We start from the raw sequence: 25,995 nt of genomic DNA, 5'->3' as shown, positions 1-25,995 counted from the left end.
TTTGAGTCTCCATCTTTGGAGTTTGCTGGATGGATCTTTGTGATTAAAAAGCCATTTTAATGGGCGATGGTCAGTTACAATCTGGAATTTACGGCCATATAGGTAAGGCCGGAAGGTTTTACAGCCAAATATTATAGCAAGGAGTTCCTTCTCCGTAGTGCTGTAATTACATTCACTTTTATTTAGTGTCCTAGAAGCGTAGGCAATTGGTCTTTCCCTGCCTATGGGACCTTGGGAGAGTACTGAGCCTATTGCGTGATTTGAGGCATCACATGTTAGGATAAATGGCTTTGTGAAATCTGGATAAATCAAGACAGGAGCAGAGGTGAGTTTAGTTTTTAGCTCATCAAAGGCCACTTGTTGTTGATTTTGCCAATCAAAGGGAGTATCTTTTCTTAGTAAATGAGTCAGTGGTTTGGCAATTTTCGAGAAATCTGGAATAAATCTACGGTAATATGAAACTAGACCAAGGAAGGATTTTATGTGTTTCGGGGTTTCCGGTCTTGGAAAGTTGGTCACAGCTTCTATCTTTTCAGGATTAGGTTTTACGCCTTGTTCTGTAATTATATGCCCAAGGTAGGCGACTTCTCGCCTCAGGAACTCGCACTTGTCAGGTTGCAACTTAAGGTTGTATTCTCTTAGACGTTGGAAAACACATTGTAGATTATTTATGGCTTGATCAAGGTCATAACCGTAAAGGACAATGTCATCCAGGTACACAAAACATCGTGTTCCTTGGAGACCGGATAGAGTCGAGTTCATTAATCTCTGGAATGTGGAAGGGGCGTTTTTGAGCCCAAACGGCATACGAGTGAATTGATAGTGACCTTCAGGAACTGAGAAAGCAGTTTTTGCTTTATCTTCTTCTTCTACAAGGATTTGATGAAAGCCAGAGGCGAGATCTAGAGTACTGAAATATTTACTGGAACCAAGTTGGTCAAGAATTTCATTGATTTGAGGTATTGGGTAGGTATCTCCTATGGTCACGTCATTGAGTTGACGATAGTCAATGACAATACGCCATTTTCTTTGACCAGACGAATCTAACTTTTTAGGGACCACCCATATGGGGGCTGACCATGGAGAGTTGGAAGGTTCTATTATTCCCTGAGATAGCATTTGGTCAACTTGTTTCTTTACTTCAGCTTTGTGGATTTCAGGAAATCGATAGGATTTGGCATGAATTGGATTCTGAGATGTGGTTTTTATAGAATGCTTTAGTGCATTTGTGTATGTTAACTTCTCACTTGGAAGGTGGAAGATGTCGGAGTACTCGGAACAGAGATTATATAGAGCATTTACTTCTTCTGAATTTAAATGCGACGTTCTGAGTTGGTTCAGAACTTCCTGGGTACGGCGGTAAGAATCTTGATATTGGATATTATTAACGGGATGCGAATGAGGTTGTTGCTCAGGACATGTTTGGAGTTCTTCTACTGGACTCAGAGTAAAATTTAAGTTGGATTTTACGGATATAGACGATTCTGATGTATTAACTACAGTCAAGTTTATTCTATTATTCTTTTTGACCTTGACTAGGCAATTGGCTACGAGGAGATCCTTGACCAGTTTTTGGTCTTGTATAATACCTTCTTTTATTTCTGGATTTGAGACCGAGCATTCGATGACCATTTCAGATCTTGGAGGGATGTTATATACAGGTTCGTGGAATAGTAATTTTATATTTACATCATTGATTTTTAGAGTGTTCTTAGTGTAATTAATGTTACATCCAAAAGCGTTTAGCATATCGGTTCCGATTATGCCATCATAAGGTATGTCAATTTCTCTTACGACATGGAATTTGTAGCTGATTGGTTTTTGTTTGGAGTCTAGGAGTTGTAATTTTAAATTAAAGTGGCCCATGGTCTTTGTTGACTCTTGACCAGGATCTATTCCCTTTAGGTTAATTGGCTCTCTGATAAGAGTGAGATACGTTTGGATGGAGTCATATTTAATGAGACTAATTGCTGAACCTGAATCAATGAGTAATGAAAGAGGTATATCTGAAACAGAGGATTTGACGAGGACATGAGGGAGCAATATTTTTGCAGGATTAGCAGTAATTTCAAAAACTTTATTACCTTTAATGGCGTCTGACTTTGAATCTTTTACAGGATTGGAATTCTGGGATTTAGAATCTGATTTGGAAGGTCTGAATCCTTCACTTCGAACTTCAGACTGAATTTTCGCTTGCGAGGCGGATACGGAGGGTTTTGTCACGGATGCAGAGGTTGTGTTCACAGATCCAGAGGATTTCTTCACGGACACGGAGGGTTTCGAATCGGATACGCAAATTTTCTTCACGGATACAGAGGGTTCTAACTCATTTACAGGGGTTTTATTCACAGATACAGAGAGTTTCGACTTGGATACAGAGGTTTTATTCACGGATACAGAGGGTTTCGGCTCGGATACAGAGGTTTTTTTCACAGATACAGAGGGTTTCGAGTCGGATACAGAGGTTTTCTTCACGGATACAGAGGTTCTTGACTCGGATACAGAGGTTTCATTTACAGATACAGAGGGTTTCGAGTCGGATACAGAGGTTTTCTTCACGGATACAGAGGTTCCTGACTCGGATACAGAGGGTTTTGACACAGACACGGAGGGTCGTGACACGGACACGGAGGGTTTTGACACAGACACGGAGGGTCGTGACACAGACACGGAGGGTTTTGACACGGATACAGAGGGTCGTGACACAGACACGGAGGGTTTTGACACGGATACAGAGATATTAGTCACGGGTGCAGAGTGTCTCAACACGGATGCATAGGATTTTGACATGGATACAGAGGGTTTGGCATCGATTTTAAATTTTTGGTGTCCCGTACGGCACCAAGACGGGACCTTTATTCGTTTAAATGATTTGGAGAATACTCGTTCTCAGAGCCGGAGTCCACCTCATCACGAGATTCGATATTCTCTTCTTGCATGAAATTTACACGACTGGGGCCTGGCCTAGAGAATGAGTTGGGATTACGAGCAGGGGCTTGCGCCTGAAAGTTGCGTGAACGACTATTATTGTATTCTCGTTTCTTGCAATTCATTAAAATGTGACCTTCGGCTTTGCAATATCGGCAAATTACCGGGGATTTAGCAGGCATGTCATTGGTTTGGAAGTTAGTGGGCCGTTGCGCAAAGTTCGGCCTTGGAAGGGGCGTAAATGAATTTCTAGGTTTATTACCTTTGTTTTCAGCGGGCTGGGACCTCCTATACAGAGTCTGTTGAATACGCTCCTCGGATACAGCTATATTAATGGCTTCGTTCAAGGTTCTTGGAGACCTGCATCTCACTATCGTGGATATGCGAGGGAGTAAACCCATTGTGAAATGATGGAGGGCGAGATCCTCCATAGCTGCAGACCGACCGGCTAACTGACCCGATTCGGCATTAGTTAGTGAAATCTCCGTTAGGAGTTGTGACAGGCAAGTCTCCACCTTAAGTGCGAATTGGCTAACATTCTCGAGCGGGCTTTGCTTGCTCTCCTGTAGGTCTGCTAGCAGGTGTGAGTAATGTTTCCTCTCACAGAATTGTTCCTTAAGGAAATTTTTTAATTGCAACCAGCAGGTGAAATCTTTTATGGAGCAAGCAATTTCCGCCTTCCCTTTTAGCTGACATAGTATGAACTTAAGCAAAATAGGTTTTTGTACATCACTAGCAAGTGAAATAGCATTGTCGCAATTTATGAGGAATGAATTGAGAGTTTCACGGCACCCATCGTATGGTTTCACAAACTTGAATAACACATTTAGTTCCATCTCGATATTTGACTGTTTCACTGTTATCTTCTGTAAGACCGGAGATTGCTCAGCGGATTCTGGGCTCTTGACATCGAAAGGCATATTTGATATGAGGCCAGACGGATTTGTTTATGTTTAAGATAAGACGAGTTCAAATGTATTGTCTTTGAATAACAAGCTCGACTCACATTAATACGTGGGCGGCGATAACGGCGATCAGCGACGCTTGCATTTCGGGGATTGCGGATGCTCCGATGGCTCAGTGGTAGATTCCTCGACAGGACACAGAGGGCACAGAGGTACACAGAGGGACACAGAGGGACACAGAGTAGCACATATGTTACTAACACTGTAATAGTTTCACTTCACGTTTGTCACTTTGATATAGTAATTAGTTCACTTTGTCACTGATTTACACAGAGGGTCCAGGGATATTAATTTGTATCCCTTTACGCTGCCACCAATGTTATAAGGGTTCTTTCGAAAAGGTTTTTAAAAAAAGATTTATTTAATAACTAAAAGAAATACACTTTAATTAATCAATTAAACTTGAAAAATAAAATAAACTAGGAATAGAACACGGATATTTGGAAGAGTCAAGAGACGTTTACCCTCTTCAGAGGTCTAGCACGGACTGACTGGGAAAGCTACCTTATCCACCGGCGGTCAAGTCAGAGTCGGTCTGTCATCAGCTCTTTTGGGTACAGTTAAGGGGTGTAACATATCGAATAATATGAAACCAATCAGAAGAGTTATAATTGATGAGCCGAGATGGCCTCATCAATTTCGTCCGCCGCCGCCAGTGGTCGAAATTTAGCCGGGAGGACTTTATTATCATTTTATCAGGGGATAAAATATTGTGGCCATTATGAAATACAATCCTAAAGGTTAATTACGTAAACACCTGCACTTTGCATATTATAAATACATGCATTTTTAATGTTAATGGGTTTCTGGAGCACGGTAATTATGGGTTTTGAATACTTATTGGTGACATTATTCTTCTTAAAATGTTGACAGCAATTGGCATAAATAATATCGTTAATAATTATGTCCTTGTAATTAATCAGCGAAGTGATTAACGATTTTGAAGATTCCGGTTATATTATTTTTGAGGTTTATTATAGCAGGTATTTCCATATCCATTCTCCCCATTGATGTCGGATGACCTCTATTCTGTTTGTCTATAACCTCCCGATTCGCTCAAACAATTGTCATGAAATCATGTAGGGTGTTTAGTTTAAAAGAATTACTATTAATTACATAAAAATACATATTAATATTAATTATTACCTAATCTAACCTATTCCTATCTAATCCCGTTTTCCAAAAAATTACCCCTAAAGTAGCTCTTATTAACCTGTCCAATAAAAATAACCTGTCTAAAATCAATGCTTCACAACAAGTTCGAGGAATTCAGAATATATTTGTAATAGTATCTTCTAGGCATGACAACCTTCACCTGTTTGAAATGTTTATTTTTCTCTTGACTAAAATGAGCATAGAAGTAATTAATTAATAATTGTATAGTATTTGTAAGAATAGTAGAGCTTTGAGGTAGAGTTTTAGGAAATATTAAATTACTGTGTTAATTTGGGCGGGTCAGCTAGTGTTGTCATAAAAATAAATTGTTGACTCGAAGCAACCTTCCAATCATGTTCTTTTTCTGCATCGTCTTCTTTAATGCTGAATGTCGTAACCCCTTTCTAATTTCCATTAATATAAAAGAGTTTTCTTCAAAAAAAAGCTGTGATAGCCTAGTGGTTAAGACGTCCGCCTTCTTTTCGGGAGGTCAGGGGTTCGGTCCCGAGCGCACTATGACCAGCAGACTATGACCTAAACCCTTCTCACTCAGAGAGGAGACCCGGGGCAGTAGTGGGCCGGTGATGGGTGATGAAGAGTTTTCTTGGGATAATAATGAGGTGGGTTCAACAGCTTCAACTAGAAAAGAGATTTTGACTCTCAGTTTAACCGGTTATTATGATGTTAGTGATAACCGGGATCGACGGCTACAGTTGGTATGCCTAACCACGACCAGACTCACCAACCCTGAGATCAGCAACAATGTAGCCACAGTGCACGATATATGCACTGAGGCTAAACGATAAGGGTCATAAAAAGTAGGTATTAGGCACACGAATATCTACAGTTCTTTATAGCTAAACAATGTACAGTACGCGGCCGAAACTAATGTACATCGACCTTTAGAAGGAGATAGCAAACTTGTAGAGCACCTATACCTTGGGTACCTTCAAGACAAGAGTGAATAGGCATCTTCTAGGCAAGCGCGCTCCATCTTAGGCTGCATCATCACTTGCCACCCAGGTCTGATTGCAGCCAAGCGCTAGTCAATAAAAAAAAGCACTGTCTTTGTCGTTGAGACCGACAAAACGTCATACCTATGAGTGACAGAGACAACGCTCTACAAAGCTGAAATGTCAATCTAAAGACCGATGTACATTATTTAATGCCGCGTACTGTACAATAATATTATGTTCACAAGGCGAATAAAAAACCAGTGCAAATTGGAGGTTTTATAAAGCAGTCACAATCTTCACCTCTAATTGAAGTAAGTAGGCATAACGATGTAGTTTTATTGCAAAACAGATTTTGAGTCACGGCCGAACAGTTCAATGTCGGTCAATGCCATTTTAGGCGTTACGGTTTTGTACACTTATAAGGATTCGAGTAAATGTATAGGCACCTAGCTCAAATACCAATGCTCTCAATCACTCATATTGATGATTATCTTGTAACGGCATATTGAACGTTTCAAGTTTGCTACCAACCAACCTACTTACTCACTTATTAAGTATTATGCTTCATCTATAAGCTACAAAAGTCCTACAAAGTTTACTTGGTCATTTGCCATCTCGATTCTCAATTAATTCAAAGTAGGTAGATAATATGTATTACATAACCTAAGCAAACTCAAAAGGTCTATCTTATGCTTCAAATCTTAATGATTTCCTTGTTATAAAGTACCCTAGCCTACGTCTGTTCTAGAATTCAAGCTATTCTCATCGACAGTTACATTTTTGTTCCGTTTGCCGCGGGGACCCTGGGGCCATGGAGTCTTAGTGCAAAAAATCTTTAAGTTTTATTAAAAAAAACTATTTCCTGTTTTCGCATATAATAAAAGTGTGTGTCGACGAATGTATTTGATATCGCATACGCTCGCGAGCCAAATGCTCGGTTGACGTGGTTACTGGCCGGGCCTTGGACCTTGGTCTTCGTGGTTTGCTCGGGCACACGTGGCGTCGCCTCAACCGATCCCGAGGCACTTTATGAGGGAGCCGCGCGAGCCTGAACCTTTAGTGTGGTGGACAAATTCATCTGTCAAAATAAATAAGTTACTCCTGAAACCTTACAATCAAAGATACGATTTGAAGGTAGTTTCGAGTTACAAACTACCTTAGGACTTTATCTAATGCCTTTGACCGGGTGAATGGCCGGATTTTAATGGCTTCTAGGCGACGGATTCGACTTAAGTACGGATTACAAATTGGATTAGGTACGTCTACGCCACGACTTTGTTGTCCGTCATTGGTAGTTGTCGGTTAATTTATTATGTTGCACTTTTGTAGGTTTCCTTTACCCTTTTCTATAGAATAATAGTTGGGAAATCCTAATAAATAGTTGTAAGATTTTGTATAAACTGCGACTAAGGAAGGATTTTCAGGAATGATTCAGCTCGAGTAAAGCTGGGCGGATAAGCAATATTTTAACAGACCTTTTGTAATACAAATAGAGATGGCTCTTACTCTGCGTCTAGTAGTACCACTGGTTGAAGTGTAAATAAAAGTAAGACGAGAAAATCACTTGTAATCGACGGATCAAATCAAATCTATTGTGGGCGGTCCTTTGAATGAGCGTAGGGTGCTGTACTGACTATTTCCTAACAATACGGAGAATGTACAAAAGATAAGTTACAACATCGAAGAACTTGGGTATAGGTTTTTACAGTGACCAAATCATACTTGCTGTGGGTGGATTTTTGCTGAATGTAGATTCCAAAAATAACAAGCAATTTATTTATATAATAAATTGCAAAATATTGTTACAAAAATGTGAAGAAAACATAGTGAAGAAACCTGCGTAAGTATACTTTGAGACTTCTCTAAAATATTCTTATAGGTGTGTTAAGTCTGCCAATCCACGCTTAGACGATGTATATTTTTTTGTAATACAATCCTTCTCATTCTGACTGTAGACAGTGAGCCGGCGATGGGTTGAGATGATAGACGATGATGTGCAAAAGTAAAGGATAAGATTCTAATTTCTATTAAGAGTTATTTAGGTTCCTATCCTTCTTCTTATTTTCCTAAAGGTTCTTATTTCTTTTGTAAATTGATAGTCTAGATAGTTATAGACTCTCATATTACCTCTCTGCTAGGACTGCTAGGAGTAACTATAGATACGAAAATAGTAAAACTTATGGGATTTGAACTTGCAACCTTTTGACTTTCCGTCGACAAGCCGTCGAGCTTTAAAAAGCTTTTTTGAAAAAACTGGGCAGTCGAGTTGGCTTATCAATCAGTCATCACTATTAAGTGCCTCGCTTCACACCCAATAATTAAACTTAGTCACATGTTGACCCTTTAGTGCCTTACACTTGTAAATACCAACGTTCAACATTGTGATACATTATATCGAAATCACGTTAAGCAATTAAGTAAGTATACTGCATAACGTACTACCCACAAACCCACGCAATCAATCAAACCGAGCGGTTTCCCATTATCCTCAATTTTGCAAAGATATACTATATTATGTCTGTAAAGTGTTGAAACACTGTAAAGTTCATGTAAATGTCTCGTTGAAAAACACACTAATTTAAAAATGTTGCCGCTAAAGTAATTGCACGTTCGTGTGAATATTATTGAAATGATTATATGGGTGATTGATTATACGGGCGTTGGGCATGATAGCTTTGACACGGTAATGAAAATTGAAAAACAAAGATCGGCCCTAAAATAGTAATGCAATAATGTGGACGGATTCGGATGGATTTGGAAAAATACTTATACGGTTTAATTTAGTTCTAAATACATTGGGGCCGATTCTCTTGCACACAATCTCTAAACTAAACTAAATTAACAGGTCTAAATTTAGTGCTATCCTTTTCCGCAAGCAACATTATGATAGCAATTTATTTATTTAATTTTATATTTAAAATAGCAGATTGTGTACAGCGGAATTAGCCTCATTATTTAAGTATGTTCAAATTATAGTTTTATAAAAACATATTAAAAAAGTAAGTATTTATACATATATTCGGAACTTTCGATTGACTATTATGTGCATTTACCTTGCACACAATAGATTAATGACAATTGGTAGGTAGGTAACTGCCGAGTTTTTTGCCTGCTTCTTTTTCAGAATCTACTTTTCAAACTTCAGGCAAAATAGACGTTTCTAAAGAGTATATAAAGCAGGCCTACTCAAAATAAAAGTGATTTATTTTTGACAACCCTAGTATATTGAATTCCCCAGTGCGTTTCGTTAATTCGTCCGCTGGTCCTCTGATTACACCGAGAGACATAAAAATTACGCAACCATTTTAATGTCCAAAACAGGATTGTATATGGGTCAGCGGGTTATAAATATAATTTCTCAGTAACGGCTGTGATTGTACTACGGATGTTTTGGGATCCGTACTTCGCCGCACACGATGTTATAACGCGTTAACTGGAAGTCAATACACGTAACTGTTTTGTAAATTAATGCTAATTGTGAATGAAAACGTTCCAAAATGCACGTATTGTTTGTTTTTGATTTGGAATATGAAAGAAATATCTATACCTTTAAGTTTGCACGGTAAATGAATGAAGAAATGCGTACGGATGAATGCCACTCTAAGGAATGCGCTTTTGATGGTGTACCTACCTATAACATATCATATCATCTTTATGTACATCCATAAAAGGAAATACCGAATGACTGACATATCAACGTATAGCTCATTTTATACAGTCAGAAGCTTGAGTAACCGATGCACATTGCACATAGCACGACAACGTCCACAGGACGATCTTTGATGGAAGAAGTCCGATCCTCAGTAATACGAGAGAAAGAGAGAGAGAGAGAGAGAGATCTACGCTATCCTAAGTATAATAAACCTTATCTATATTATAATATCTTGTCCCACCCTCCACTCTATATGGAGGTGACTAATACTTGAGTATGTCATTAAATTTCACTGATATAATCTTGAACTTGGAAAAGAATATTTAACATAAATTATGTTGTTAAGTTGAAGAAACAATGTTTACATTTGCAAACATTGACCACGTGAGTTTTGTATAATTAGATAGGCAACTAAAATAGCAAATATATATGCTGGTCAGCTACTTGTACATACAAACGGCGTCGACTTTAAAATGCAGATAAACTGCAAGATATACGGAGTCATGCTGCGTTAATATGGTAGTCTAAGAGCTGGGGGACGACTTACGACAGTATTTTTAGAATTGTCCAATGCTCCAGTTTACAATTTTAGTAAAATACAAAATAACACCTAAAAACTAGAACATACCGACCACCAACCAAAACCACTATTTATATTTTTCATTTTACTACATTTCAATACTATGACTATGACTAACTACGTACTTATTTTGAAACTACTAATAAAACATTTATATATTTAAAAAGCTTTTTGCTTTGAGGGTTTAAAAATATAGAATTGATTGCTTCGATGTTCGACTTACTGTAGTGCGTGACTAATTTCATATTTCACCTAAGGAAAACTATCATCCATTCTCTAGTAGGTACAACATTTTAGATAATAATGATTATTTTTTGATTGTTTTATACAATACATACTTACATACTTAACACCAATTTTATAATTCGTTTGTTAATAGAGTTGTCAATATCTGAATTCACTACCTAAAATTCTACTAGGTTATGATAATTTTAATAGTAAGTTAACGGACCCGAATTTTATGCATGCGGGTTTAATAAAACTGTACTGGTCGTCGGAAGAAGTCGTTTGTCTGTTCTTGGTCTATGAGCAATTATTTTATGCAAATACCCAACAATAAGCAAATAGGAATGAGTATAATAGAATTGATATGGCGCTGGGCCAGCACTTTATCCTCTATGATTCACTGTATCTTTGCTAGGATTAAATCACAACTTGAAGCTTGGCGACATTAAACGAAGCTCGCCAAGTATAAAAGGGTTTGACAGGATTAGGTTCCGTAGTTTATGTAATTTTATTTTTAAAGTGAGGGCAATTCATAATTTTTCAATAGCTGCGGTAAGTAACTAATTAATAATATGTTCTTTAAAAATTCTTTTACCCTAACACATATCAAGCTACAAGGGATTAGTCGGAATGATGGCAAGATACCTGAAGGATTGCCGCTGGTTACCTGGGAACGGGGACGGGCGCCAATGTGGGACGCAATGTGTCAAAACACATTGGCCCCTGGCCCTACCGCGGTTGTTTGACAGCTAAAATGTCACGATCGCAATCATCTCCGATTGGTTAATGCTCGCTCACTATTGGCCACAATGCATTGTTGCAACAAGAATCGCACAAATTTAGCCAATCAGAACAGTTGAGATTGTAATAATGATTGATGCAGGTTTTAGACAATCGCCCTACAGGTGTCATATCAGGGAGACAGCATCATGACCGGGAGCCGCAGCAGAAATGACTGAAAACGCCAAACGCAAGTAGGTATGCCTCTCTTATCGAGAGTAACATTTTTGTTCCGTTTGCCATGGAGAGCGGAGACCCTGAGGCTATGGAGACTTAGTCCTAAAATTTTTTTACGAGATATTTCACCGCGATTAATAGCGTCATCTGGTGACAAAAGGGCTGGCTCATTTTTTGCGATCAGCCTGGCTGTTCAGTGCGGAAATGCAGCTAGTATTCTTGGCACCATTCCACGCGGGCATGATTTTTATAGTAATTAGATAAGGCTAGCTTTAAGTTTTATTGTAATATTTTCAATAAAAACCTATATGTAATTAGCTATACTATAAAATACATAATAAGAAGATATGTATAACAACTTTAGCCCTTCATGTGTAGAAGGAACCCCAGCGAAAGAATAAATAAAAAAGCCAAAAAATACAAGTGCGAGATAGCATTTTGAAATGGTTTCTAAAATATTTTTTATAAAAACGTAGACTTGAAAAAAGTTTGTATTTAATGCATAAAAGGAGTTCTTTTATCAAGTATGTTTTTAGTGCTGAACCCTAATAAGAGTAACACACTGGAGATGTCGCAGTTAAATGTAGTATTTCTTGGCGAATAAAAAGACGAAACTCCATCCTATGTCTCGTTGCAGGGCAAAGGCCTTCTCTCAAAACGATCCGTTTAATTTCTATAGTTTGAAAGGACTTTGTAAATATTTTGTGATTTTGTAGTAGATAATGACGTGGTGTGCTAGAATTCAAGACTTCTAAAAAGAAAATAAGTAGGTATTACAAATTAATAGATATAGGTAATATATAGTTAATACGTAGAATACGTTTAGAGCCATGTTAGAGCATAGGCGTCTCTAATTATTTTCCTATCAATATTATCTATTATGTGCTTAACAAACAACAAAGTAAGCAGACTTCATTGTAGGTACCTAACTACCACCAGTAAGTATAGGTACTATTAATTATACTGCTCAAAGATCGTAGATAGATTTTCACCAAGTAGGTACTTCATCATAAAAATTTTTTTTTTTTTTAGATAAATTAACATTTGTTCGCTTTTGATGGCGAGCAAAGTAATCCGCGCTTTTAGCTAACACTGTCCAGATCGATTTTTCGTCGTTTTTTCATCCAAATTAAAAATAAGTAGGTACATGAAAAATACCATGCTATAATTTAAGGCTATCTTGACCTAGGCTTCAAAAATTTGATTGTATTTTAGTAATAAAAAGAGTGGGCACTTTTACCTAGCGATCATTTCTTCCTTCTTACTAAGTACCTACTAGTCCTTTTTTTGTAGACTTTATTTTTAACCTAAATACAAATTAATGGCCTTTAACGAAGTGTTTTATTTAGCTAGGCGCCGGATATTGGAAATTGGGGTTGTGCAGGAAATTTGCCTATCGATCTTTTACCTTCCCTACCCCACCACTTCACCTGATTGTGCGGAATCATCAAATAACTAATGTACATGTACATTTATTTTATGCGTAGAGCTAGCTTATGCTCGCGACTTCGTCCGTGTGGACTACGCAAATTTAAAACCCCTATTTCACCTCCTTAGGGGTTGAATTTTCAAAAATCGTTTCTTAGCGAATGCCTACGTCATAAAAGTTATCTGCATGCCAAATTTCAGCCCGATCTTTTATACTTTTATGCTAAGCAACTGCCTAAGCTTGGCGATCGGGAGTGTCGCTATTAGGCGTCTATAGGTGGTGGTCTGTGGCTGTAAGACATTGCTACCTACAATAGGTACCTACCTACCAAATTTCAAGATTCTAGGTCAACGGAAAGTACCCTGTAGGTTTGATTCCCTTGGTATTGACAGACACGACAAACAGAGAGAAATGAGAGAGATAACGAAGTGATTCTGTAATGGTCCCTTTTTCTCTGGAGATACGGAACCCTAAAATCAAGAAAAGCCGTTGTTACCACAGTCGCCGACGAACTTTAACCCTGACAAACGGTAAGCGTCATTGCAACACAAAGTACAATATCCTAATTTTACGCAGTTTCGTCAAAATTAGAGCCGTAATAATTAGCGTACGGCAATTAGCTGGTCAGGTTCATTTGGTCACACCGAAACCAGTTTTAAGTTTACAGCAAAATAGCATTAGTTGTGTTCATTTTAAGGCCTAGTTTACAATAAAAGGATTGTGTAGAGGTGAGACTGTATTAGATAGCGAACCGATTGAAAGAGATGTTTAGATGCACGTGAAAAATACCAATTCAGGTCAATTAATAGACCTTTTCACAGCAGTAAATTGATGCAACGTAATATAGATGGAGGGAGGGTAGACTATAGAATAGATTCTGTCTTTGACAACAAGTTTTAATTTAATGTTTTGTTCATAATATACAAGTTATCCTATTACTGCAATCTCACCTGGTGGTAAGTGATGATGTAGTCAAAGATGGTATGGAAGTTTCATTAAACTCATACCCCTTTTGTTTCCTACACAGCATCGTACCGGAACGCTAAATCGCTTGGCGGCACGGCTTTCACGTTAGTAACTAGCCACGGCAGAAGTCTCCCACCATACCAGAGAAAATTTAGAAATTACTTATAAAATTTCGAATTTCCCCGCCGGGAATCGAACCCCAGACCTCTCACTAATAAGACCACAGCGTTCACCACTGCGCCAGGGAGGGTGTAAAGAGAGGAGCTACATGACGTCTTGCAAGTGTAAGTGTGCAATGCAACCCATTACATGCCATTATACTGAGCATGTGTCTCTCACTATAAGATAGTAAGGGTTTAGGCTTTAGTCCACCACTCTGGCCAAGTGCGGATAGGCAGACTTCACACACATTTGAGAACATTATGGAGAACTCTCAGGCGTGTATAGGTTTTCTCACGATATTTTTCTTCACGGCGTTGCCTATGTAATTTCTTTAAACGCCCAACTTCAAACAGAAGTGTATGTCTATCTTCAAGATGCGCTATCTCTGTGCCATACCTACATTATATGACCATCTTGAAGATCGCTATCTCTGTACCAAACATGGCGGATAGGCTCTGAAAAGGCAACATGCATTTCTTGCGTTTTAAAAGTTCATTGTGTTCATGTGACTGAATCCAAAATAGATCGCCAGCGTTCTGCTTCAGTCCACGTTATTGACTCAATTGTTTCCTTCCGTCTGAGTCTTTTTCTTTTTACAACGTTGTATACACGCATAACTCTGTACCTAGTTGCAGAGGTAAAGGACTTTAACCCTTAGTTAGTGTCAAAGCCAAAGTTAAAATGGGTAAAATCTTTAGATTTTACAACAATAGAATTTAATCAAAATGATTCCGAACACAGACGTAACGTCACAGGATCCCTTTACTCCGTCTTGATTCGTGTCGCCACATGCGTGTTATATACAGAAGTCTGGATATGCCGAATAAAGATCTTCGCATATTGCATAGATATGACGCCGATTCCAGTCCAATTCGACTCACAGTAAGTAAAAGCTGAAAGGTCAGATTTTTACAGTATGTGAATTTCCTAACCACAGGAATATGAAAAAGCATTCTTGCCTTTCCGGCATCCGAGAAGGCTTCACAAATTAGTATTAAGAGGGCTTAGGCGTAGAGAGTAAGATATTTTTATATACTGTTTAGGTTCCACAGGAGTGACGTCATGTTCACTTTGTGACCAAAGCCAAACCCCTATAAATAAATTTGATAAAAAAAACATAGAAATATGAGTTTTATATCGTGTTCCTTTTACGATGGAATTTTCATTTTGAAAGAAACGTACGACGTTTTAAAGTACGACGCTTGGACCAACAATTGGACTTCGTTCAATTCACTTGGACTCGACAACAACAGAGACAATTTAGAAATTCCAAGTTAAAAAATTGTCTCTGCCGGGAATCGATCCCCGTAACTCCCGCTTATAGACCGCGGCACGCACCACTGCGCCAAGGGAGGTCGTCAATAAGTTAAGGAAAACATGCAAACTATAAAGGTACCTAAGTATATAAAGTAAGTATATCTTATGGTATTTTAGCAAGAAATACAAATAAGAGTCATCCATATGAGTCACGCTACGCCATGAACATGGTGGAAGGTCAACTATGACGAAAACGATCAAACTTTCATAGCATTTCGTTGAACTAAGTAGGTATTCCAATAGACACAATATTGCATCGTCGGTCAACTACTGAGAACGGGTGTCCTCTCAGAATTAGAAGGGCTTAGGTCATATAGTCCGCCACGTTGGTCCAGTGCGGATTGTTAGACTTCACATACCTTTAAGAACAATATGGAGAGCTCCTGGGCATGCAGGTTTCGTTACCATGTGATATTGAATTGCTTATATTATCATATGCGACCTCAATATCAGACAAGCCGCCAAGCGCTTACGAGCACGAAGAAACCAATATTGTAAGTGTTTTTTCTTTTTGTGTGGAAAAAAATAATTAAAAAATTAAAAAAAAAATTAACCACTAAGCGATCACCGCTCAATAGATAGGTACAATAATCATGATTTTTTTTATTTAAACATAACTTATATTCCTCTTTCTCTTCCTGTTCTACTACCTATGTGTTATAATATGTGACAATATATTAGACCAATGCAACAGCTGAGATTCGAACATAATAATTATGACCTTTCGGATTTCAGTCAGTCGCCTAAATCGATGAAAAAGAAGGCTAAATTGTTGTTAAAAACTAATTTATTTAAAGTTCCACTTAATTTATCACCCATTTTTTACCTTACTTTACTTAGTTAGTAGGTATACGTTTAAGTCCGTGACAGGTCGAGATGGCAATCGGCGCACAGATCAGGGTATGAGGCGGGGGGACGCCCCGGGCACCCACATCGTAACCCGCGCTCACCCGCACTGGGTTAGCGCGGGGGCTGTGCGGGTGTGCGGGGCGTTTCCTCCCTGACTTCCATCTCGACCTGACACGTATAACTATAGATACCTACTTTGTACCTACATAGAAAAATTCAGCTGCGAAAATATTATTATTTACGCTATGGTAATACTTAGAAATATGGTAATATTTAAAAATTGTAACTTAACAAAGAACGCTGGCTACCCTAAAATTCATATTTTTAAAAATATACGGTAAGTAGGTACATAGTTTGATCAATAGGATCAATATTTATGAATACCTTCTCAATAGATAAAAGAAAAAACTTTAATTTACTTACTTCATTTGGATCATTGCACCAGTGTCCGCCACATCGGATGCAATCGTTGCAGTTTTTCAAATTCTGATATTCGCCACAATCGCGATATATTGCGATAACTTGTTGAATTGAAATCAAAATAACCACTGTAAACCACACTGAAGCCATTGTTTTTAATCGAAATTTATTTTAAAATCATCAACTTTAATTTTTTTAAATAAACACAAGCACAAGATCTCGTAGCGCTGAAATCGAGTTTGGAAAAATCGAACGCGTACGAAAATTCAAATACCGAATACGCGCTAGCTCCGTGTCGCGCTCGTGAACAGACTATACGTTGAACGGATGACCTCTCTCGCTCACTTGATCAGTCTCAGATGAATCATCGCTTTCAAGGAAATTCGCGGAAATGGACATATTTTTCGTTATCATTCTATAAGAAAGCAATAATTAAAATGTGGGTATTCTGTTTCGGTCTATTACGTGTTCGTAGACAGGCAGCACGAAACATAGTAGGTACTTACCTACCTACTCATTGTTGCCTGTATTTACAAAATACAGTTAGAAAACTAATTAGGGCATTTTTTATTTCAGTTAGGTAAGTATTATATAGGTATGGTGGGTAGGTATGATTAAATAAACGGTTTTTAATAAAAAAAACTTTTTCTGACAAACTCGATAATATCGGTAATCCATCACTAATCGTAAATCTGTGCTAATATTTTAAATGCAAAAGTGTCTGTCTGTTCGCTTTTGACGGTACCGAGATAGCTTGCATCCCGGAGATGCAGTTATAGTACGCAACAGGTCGAAATGGCAATAGGGGAGGGAACGCACCGCACACCCGCACAGCCCCCGCGCTTCCTTGGTGCGCGCGAGCGCGGGTCACATGCGGGTGTGCGGGGCGTCCCTTGCCCATTGCCATCTCAACCTGTTGCGGACTTATTTTTATTCTGTAATATTATAAAGAGCTTTTGAAAACCTAAATACGCGCAGGTGAAGTCGTGGACATCATCTAGTTGACTTTATGACATTCGGCGCAGAAAATTGAATCTGTTGAAAGAAAATTATTCGTTTTTGAAAAGAATTTTCTTAAGATATGCTGACTGAAGTACGCCTAATGGTCGAATTTTGGTAGTTTAATGTATCAATATGCTAAAAAGAGAGTCAAATTTTCTACATCAGTGGAGTTGAGGTTTAGTAGGCCTCTCGTGCCATCAGAAAGGACTATTTCAGTCCCTAACTAGAAGTTTTGTACGATAGGTAATCAGCTGTACATTATAGTACAGAACACCCTATACGTAACGGTTCGTCGGAACTCCGGGAACGTGCACCAGGTTCCTCCGATCAGCGGTGGGGCTATAAAAGCGCCATTTGCCTTTGTTGAACGACAAGCGTCCTTACCCCATGACTTTTTACAGTGCATTGGGTCAATGGTGGGGTGTGTCAGAGCAGTTAAAACCCCAAAGTCCTGCCTTACTGTGTAGAAACGGACTCTCCATTTCAACTAGCATTTTTTTTGTATATAAGCACAAACAACAAAAAACACCTATAGCGTGACTCAAGGTTTCTGAATTAAAATGATTCGATAACTTAAAATATTTTGTTTTCATAAATCACAACTAAAATATTATTTTTAAAGAATAGTGTTATAAATATAATATGTTTTTCGTGGAATATATATGTATGTAAATCTTTTTAAATTATCAACAATATAGTATACAATCAAAATCGTTCAGCGCCATCTATTATGAGGATGATAACTAAATATAAAATAACTACGAACATTAATTATTATAATATAATTAACGTATTATGTACTGCATACCCTATACCATTTACAAACATAATATTATATGTAAAAGTTTCTTAAAATATTATTGTTTTGTGTAGGTACCTAATGTTTTGTATAAAGAACAATAATTTTCTTGTTGTAAAAGAAATGTATTTTAATGTACGTACCCAAAATCAAATAATATTTTAATTACAAGTATCTACCTACATAATTGTTTAAATTAACACGTCAAGTATAATCCTTTATAAATAATCACAATTGAATAGTGCCATCTATTCGCTGACACTGTAAACTTTTCGCGAATCGCGCCTAATACATTATGGTACTAGGTCACGTAGTTCCATAGAGATACCTAATCTAAAACGTAGTTCCGCTTCCGTAGTTCCAACAGAACTGGGAACGGAACCACATTCATTTAAACTTGGTTAGTGAATTTTAAATAATCACAATTATATTATTCTTCGTATTTTTGTACTTTAGAGTTAAAAATTAAAAAAAAAACACATTAGCAACGCCTATAATTTTATTGTGGCAATATTACTATCATACATAATAACTCAACGCTTGTAGGTAGGTAGGTATTAACTGTTTCTTTCTTGAATAATATCCTCAGGTTGGGCTCAATCGACTTTGATCTTTAGCTTAGAAACTTTACTCAGATTTACAGCTGTTGGTGTCTGGTGTGATAGGTAGCTATCGTGTGATGCGCAAGCAAATAATTGGCTTTAGCTGCGCGAATCGTCTAGACTTCATATTTTTATGAGACTCCACAATGGCACCTCATTGCCACCGACTCCAAAAAATATTATCATGGAACTGTATTAACTCTTGTTACATAATAAATTCGGTAATAAATTAAATTATTTTTTAATTTTTAGTGTTTGTGGCTAGGTATTGAAGTCGGTTTTTATTTTTTTTGTAAAAAAAATTAACAATTTTTAGTGGCCCATGGTATTAAAATATGCTATGCTCGGTTAAAAATCTACTGTTTACTAAGCTATTACACAGATCGCGAGCAATTTACTCTTATCCGTTGAGGAGTTCCATTATCTATCTTCGAAGATGTTCACCAGATCTTCACCAAATTTAAATGGGACCAACTTTGAAGTATACCCTTTCAAACAAAAAAAGAATTTTCAAAATCGGCCCAGGCGTCTTCGAGTAATCGAGGAACATACATAAAACATTTAAAAAAAAAGATTCCGACGAATTGAGAACCGTTTTTTTAAGTCGGTTATAAATGCACCGAATTGAGAATCCACTCCTTTTTTGAAATTCGGTTAAAAAGTCGACACATCTGACGTAAAGGCTGATCTCTCGAGGAATAAAATAACAACAGCATAAAATAATAACTTTAGAACAATTTTAAAAATACAAAAAAAAATCGACTAGCTTCTGGATTTTCTTCTATCCGATCTTTTCCTGAACCCTGGATTGTAGAAGGTTGAAGTCGCGGGTGCGTAAATAGGGTTGTCGCAGGGAGAGTCCATAATTCCCGCCTCTTGTGCGAAGCGCTCATACTCCTGTCTGTCGCGCATAGAGGTGATATACTTCCATGTGATCAGGGCTATTAGACCGGATAGTATCAGGATTGATAAGCATATCCCTCCGTACACTGTGGAAAATGATAAAATTTCTTAACGAAGGTGTCGTTTTAGGGAAGACTTGGAAACGAGATAGCTACTCGTAACTTCCCCAAGAAATTTTAAGTAGGCATATTTTTGTTAACACTCTTGTGCTCAACTTTACCTTTCAACGCATAGACTTAGAATTTTTTCGATACGCTCCTAAGCCTATGTTTCAACCGTGAATATACGAGTGCCTACTTACTTTTTTCATTCAGATACAAGTTAATTTTTGGCTGTGATATGTACGATGGAAGCGGAATGTGACAGTTTTTATAAAATCCTAATTGGTTTCTACGCGGCGGTGTCGCACCGCAACCTACATCGCTTGGCAGCACGGCTTTGATAGTATGGTGGTACCTACCTAATATCAAGCGACAGCTGAACCTTCCCACCAAGCCACAACACTAGAGATACCTAATTTAGAAATTGCCTCTGCTGGGAATCGAACCCGATATCTCACCACTGCACTAGGGAGGTCTCTAACTTACTATTTGTTTATGTTGTACTTTATACTTACTGTAATAAGTTTCAGCGCAAGAAATATCTGTTTGAACTTTAACTTCAGTACCATAACTATCTTCACTGTACCGGTATAGGAACGCAGTGTAGCAGCCAAATCCTGTTTTCATATTTGGACAATGCTGCCAACCATTTTCCGAATAATTGACCACATTATTTGTCGAATCATTCGCAAAATATTGGGCCATCAAATTTTTCACGCCGGTAATGTTGATCTCATTATGGTGTTGGTATTCTTCTTTGTTCAAATAGCTCAATACGATTGGCTCGAGTAGTTGGCATTGATGGCTGTGGCACGATTTTTCTGTGCAATCAAGTCTGCACAGATTTCCTTTGTGTCTTGCGTCCCAATCAGATGGTTCCTGGCACTGGCAGCTACCACACACGCATTTGCCACGATTGTTGCATTCCTAGAAAATACAAAACAAAGTTACTTCCGAGCACCCGTGCTTTGACAACTATAGTGTGATGATTTAATTAACGCTCTTTTGCGATTGCCTAAATAGACTGTCAAGCAAGAAAACCTCAAATTGAGTCAATCACAATTGAGATTGTTGCGATGTGATAGTAATCACAATTTTGCGATTCGACCATGATGACGGTCAGATGATATCGAAAATCCAAAATTCAGGTGGAGCTTTTCGGGTTAATCTACTTTTCCTGATTGTATATTATTTTTTCTCCTTAACCGGTTGCGAAGATCATAATGGCAGTTGTTTCTCATAAAAGTATAACTAACAATAGAAGTTTATTAGTGCTAGAACAAAGCAGAAGAATACTACTAACTATTTTGCCATTCATGCAAGTGTCCTTGGCCAAGGTACATTCGCAAGCAGCGCCAGTGAAGCCTCCATGACAATAGCAGGTGCCGCATTTACAATCGCCGTTGTCTGAACACACCAGATCGTTGTAGAGTGGACACATGTTCTTGTGGCATTCGCAGAAGGTCCCTGTGTAACTGGAAACAAATTTTCACATACATTAATACACAAGAAAAAAATCCGTAGCACAATCAAAGCAACCGGATTAGCAAGCTGAAAGGCTAGATTTTGTCTCGTAGAGTCGATAGCGATGGAGTAGGTAGACTTAAGCTTAAGCGGTCTGGAGTGCGTATCAGAAGCTGAATAACATCAGCCCTCTGGATCCATGATCTCTAGGTGGTGACAAGCAGGTGGATAAGAAAGACAGAGGAAGGACGTATTTAACGGTGGTGCACTAGAAAACGCCTCAGTGGATAGATGTTGACTATAATGGATGAACTGGAGGGATTGATTATAATTAATGCGATGGTGGGTTGGATAGGTACCTATTAGCTTTTTACGGCTCCACTGCTGAACAGTTACTACTTGATTCAAAGATACCTTGCGTTTTGGAGATTGACGCAGGTTCATTATTTTTCCTTATACTATAAGGAGAGCGCAGTAAAGCTTTGATTTTCCATCGATTTATAAAAAAAAATAACTCACTCGTTGTTTATGCAAGAGCACTTCCCACAATCACAGGCTCCGAAGCCGCTACATATTTTGCCAAGGAAGGTAGGGGCAATACAAGTTGAATTGTCGTTTCGATTTATAGCTTTTGACTTTCTTTCACACTTACACTTATGGCCATATCTGGAAAAGAAAAGGGCAATCTTGAGAGCTGTTGAGCCCTAAACACTCACAATAATAGTCCTTAGCTGCTCCTAGACGTTTTTATACAAGGAATTGTAGACCTCATGCCAACAAAGAAACGAATCGAAAATGGCGACGTTAATCAATCAATCAGCCTGTTTGCGTCCACTGCTGGACATAGGCCTTCCCAAGAGCACGCCACCACACACGATCCTCCGCGTTCCTCATCCACCCACTTCCCGCTATCTTCTTAAGGTCGTCAGTCCAGCGGGTTGGAGGTTAATCTTTCCCTTTCATTTACACACTAACCTGTGTATAGTGTGTGATGATACGGAATGATGAGCATCGCTGCACATCGATTCGTTTCTTAACTGGCATGAGTTATATGAAGACGCTCCACACAGCAAAGCGTGATTTTGAACCTGTGGTCTTTCCATCGTTGTCGCTTGATGCAGTGTGATGTGTTTCACACAGTTTCTTATTACACGTCCTCTGAATCGTACACTTAATATGCGCATTGCAACGTCCTGCAGCATGAGAACTGAAAAGTTGGGACCCAAACAATGACAAAGAGTTTATTTCGTACTGACAATGTCAATTTACAATTATTGGTAGATGTTTAAGTATTCGCGGTTTAGGTAGAAAACTCATACTAAAACATGCGACAAATTGGTAATCTTAATTGCTCACCTTTCTGGCTTACATTCACAAATGCCACATCTCAGATTACCCGCGGAATCACATTCGACTGAATCTGTTTCAACAGTGCAGTTGCAATTTTTTATAATGTTAATGTTTAAATTTAGTTTTTCCCTTATTCCTTCAGTAAGTATATCTATGTCAACATTATTAGGTTCTATGTTTTGTAAAAGTGTTATTTTGCCTCTAAACTTCTTTTCTTTGCCAGGTTTTATCCGACATGTTGATTCATAGCAATCGGGATCGAATGAAATTCGAAAATACTGACGCAAGATAGGGTCCATGTAATTAACTTTTAATTTTAGCTGGTGTCTTATGTTCTAAATAAAGAAAAAAAATTGTAAATTAAAATAACACTTCAGTATTATCAAAAGTATTCGATGGACGTTGGAGTCGAAAGGTCCTCGAGTGGAATAGCGGCTCGGTAAACGGAGCGTAGCGAGGACTTATGAAGGCTGGCATCGATTGGATTCGGCAAAAAGCATAAGGCCTCCAATGGGTGCGCATGGGCTAAAGATGATTGTCAAAAGTTCTATTATTTCCAAAATTATGTTAATTGATTTAAATACATATCAAAAATTGCGGACCGGCAGGAATCGAACCCGCGTCTCCTGAAACCGCACCAACGCTCTGACCACCAAATTACGGTTCGCTTACTGCCAGTGACGAAACTTGTGATATGTATGTATGTTCACTCAGTACTGAAGCGTCTGTTCATGCTATCTAGTAGCGATAGACAATTTTTGATATGTATTAAAATTATTTAGAAATTACCTTGAATCACTATAAAAATTATTAAAAAAAATACGTTAGGAGATTTTTGTTTCCATTATTTTATGAAACAAAATCTGACATTGACTGAAAACTTTTAGTAAGTTAGAGTTACTATTTAAGGTAGGTACCATCATGGTACCATAGATTAAGGTAGGTACCATCATGGTACCATAGATTAAGGTAGGTACCATCATGGTACCATAGATTAATTATTGGTCTCGCTCCGCTCTACGTAGGTACCTAGTCGTCCACGCATAGTGACTCTAATTTATTTACCTGATATTGTTTCGTCAAAATTTCATTCATAGAAAATTCACTTGCATCAGATTCAAACAAAGTAACAATTGAGCCTCTTATAGTTTTACTCAGTGCATTATAAACTTTTTCCTGATTTTCTTTCACCACAAAAATAATTATTATCTCCCTATCCGCTGCTAATTTGTTGATAATACTAACAGACGGATAATCCATTACTAGTTCATTTTTGTAAATACCATCCTCTGTATAGCAGTTTCCATCGTATGGACGATAAATGCCAGCCCATTTCCCGTCTCCAGCACAATGGTAAGGACCGTCAGTTAAGACGATTACAATTTTTGTAGACTCTTTGCGCCAACCAGTTTCATTTTTACAAGTGATCACTTGCGCAAGGGCATCTAAAGTTCCTTCTTGATCATCGTGGTTGAATCCGAACTCTGTTTCGTTTACCGTCTTCTGGAAACTCTCAAACTTGTCCGTTAATTTTAATCTGTTGCGAAAAGAATACGCTATTGTGCTGTTTACCGATCTGAAAGAAATCACAATGTTCAAATTATAAAAATTGCAAAATGTCGAGATCTTTGATTTAGAAGTACCTAGCTGTGATTTGTTTTCGAAAGGAAAAATTTCGATTTACATACAACATTATTTTAAAATTGAAAATCTTCTATAATCACCAAATGTGTTGGTCATCGCAAACCTCGAGAACCGTTAAACCGATTTCGCTAATTATTTTTTTATAATATTCCTTGAAGTGCGAGGAAGATTCTTACGGAGAGAAAAATTTAATTCAACCTCCCCCTCAATTTTCTAAACTCCACCCGAGCGAAGCCGGAGCGGTTCAGCTAGTATTTTAATAAAACTAAAAGAGCCTTATCCCAATGATTATTGTACTAATCATGCCCGCGGAATGATGTCAAGAATATTGACTACATTTGCGTGTTGGACAAAAAATCTCGTGCGCAAAAAATGAGCCAACCCTTCTGTCACCAGATGAGGCTATTAACTGCAGTGAAATGTCTCGTTATTTCTTTAACATTAAGACCATGACAATATGAGAACCTGCCAAATTTAAGCAATTAAAACATTCAGCGAATTTTATAAAAACTGTTATTGTTTTTAATTTGAAAAACTTATCACTAAAAAATTTATATTTACAAAAAATATACGCCGTCCAAATTTGAAAATAATAATTAAATGGAATTGCGTGTTACCACCACTTACCATCGCAAATTTCTAAATTTCATAGCTAACTTACCGAGTAAATGGAAAAATATTTTTATCTATAAACGATCCAGTTCCGAGAAAAACATCTTTGGTAAAATTTTTCATTTTTCTATATATTGCTTCAGTCTCGTCGACAATTTTCTGCTTCACCTTTTTCATTTCTACCGAAGCGTCCACAAGAAAGTACAAATCGACAGGGTAGTTCTCTACGGGTTTAATAGAAAACGCGAAATCATACGTGTCTCCTGGTCTCAAGTCGATATTAATTTTCTGCGGTTTTATTTGTACGACTTCGCCAGTGTTAGAGTTGAACTCGAGATCTTTTCCTTCAGATTTATTTCCACTTTTTGGATTGATTATGTTATCGATGCACCAATTGTCTAGATTGTCTTTTTCGGATTTACATCTCGTATCGTTGAAATCAACCTGGAAAAAATTCAAAACAGCTTGTTACAAATTCTTTTTGTTAACTACTAGACGGATTTGGCTGTTATTTGGAATGGAGATAGATTATACCCTGGATTAACACATAAGCTACTTTTTATCCCGGAAAATCAAAGAGTTTCCACGGGATTATAAATAAAAATCAAAATCAATCGAACGAAGTTGCGGGCATTGGCTAGTCCACCATAAAAATGTAAAACTCTTACCATAGCACACCAAACACATTTGCTTGAGTCTACAATGCATTCTTCACACGAACTGCTACTTGATTCACATGAGTTTGATGCCAACACATTCTGAGATATTAATAAAATAAAACAAGATAATAATATATTACTATACCCTATATTATTGTATTTCATTTCTAATAACTTTAAAATCACACACAATATTATTTAAGCTTAAATAAACACAATATTATAAAGAAATATGCGCACGAAATGCGTTCAAGAAGGATAATTATTTATTTATCCTGTGGTTACTATATCTAATTTA

At 37.7% G+C, this 25,995-nt stretch overlaps 2 protein-coding genes across 2 annotated transcripts in view; both read right to left on the bottom strand.

Moving 5' to 3' along the window:
- The window catches only part of LOC117983619 (integrin beta-6-like), a 63,133-nt gene extending 46,272 nt beyond the window's left edge, over positions 1–16,861 (bottom strand). Inside the window, exon 1 of the mRNA XM_034970237.2 lies at positions 16,565–16,861. Coding sequence (XP_034826128.1) covers positions 16,565–16,711 — 147 coding nt within the window. The 5' untranslated portion in view covers positions 16,712–16,861. The remainder of the gene's footprint in view (positions 1–16,564) is intronic.
- Positions 16,862–19,722: 2,861 nt separating this feature from the next.
- Positions 19,723–25,936, bottom strand: LOC117993302 (integrin beta pat-3-like). The gene is made up of 8 exons (XM_034981121.2): positions 25,707–25,936; positions 25,088–25,482; positions 23,848–24,358; positions 22,789–23,117; positions 21,952–22,098; positions 21,272–21,443; positions 20,484–20,895; positions 19,723–19,953 (listed from the first exon to the last, which is right to left on the bottom strand). The coding sequence occupies exons 1-8, from the start codon at positions 25,860–25,862 to the stop codon at positions 19,727–19,729; spliced, it is 2,349 nt and encodes a 782-aa protein (XP_034837012.1). The 5' UTR covers positions 25,863–25,936; the 3' UTR covers positions 19,723–19,726.
- Between the last annotated feature and the right edge of the window lie 59 nt (positions 25,937–25,995).

This window comes from Maniola hyperantus, chromosome 1 (assembly GCF_902806685.2).
Source record: "Maniola hyperantus chromosome 1, iAphHyp1.2, whole genome shotgun sequence".
NCBI lineage: Eukaryota > Metazoa > Arthropoda > Insecta > Lepidoptera > Nymphalidae > Maniola > Maniola hyperantus.
This window is presented reverse-complemented; position numbering and strand designations above follow the sequence as displayed.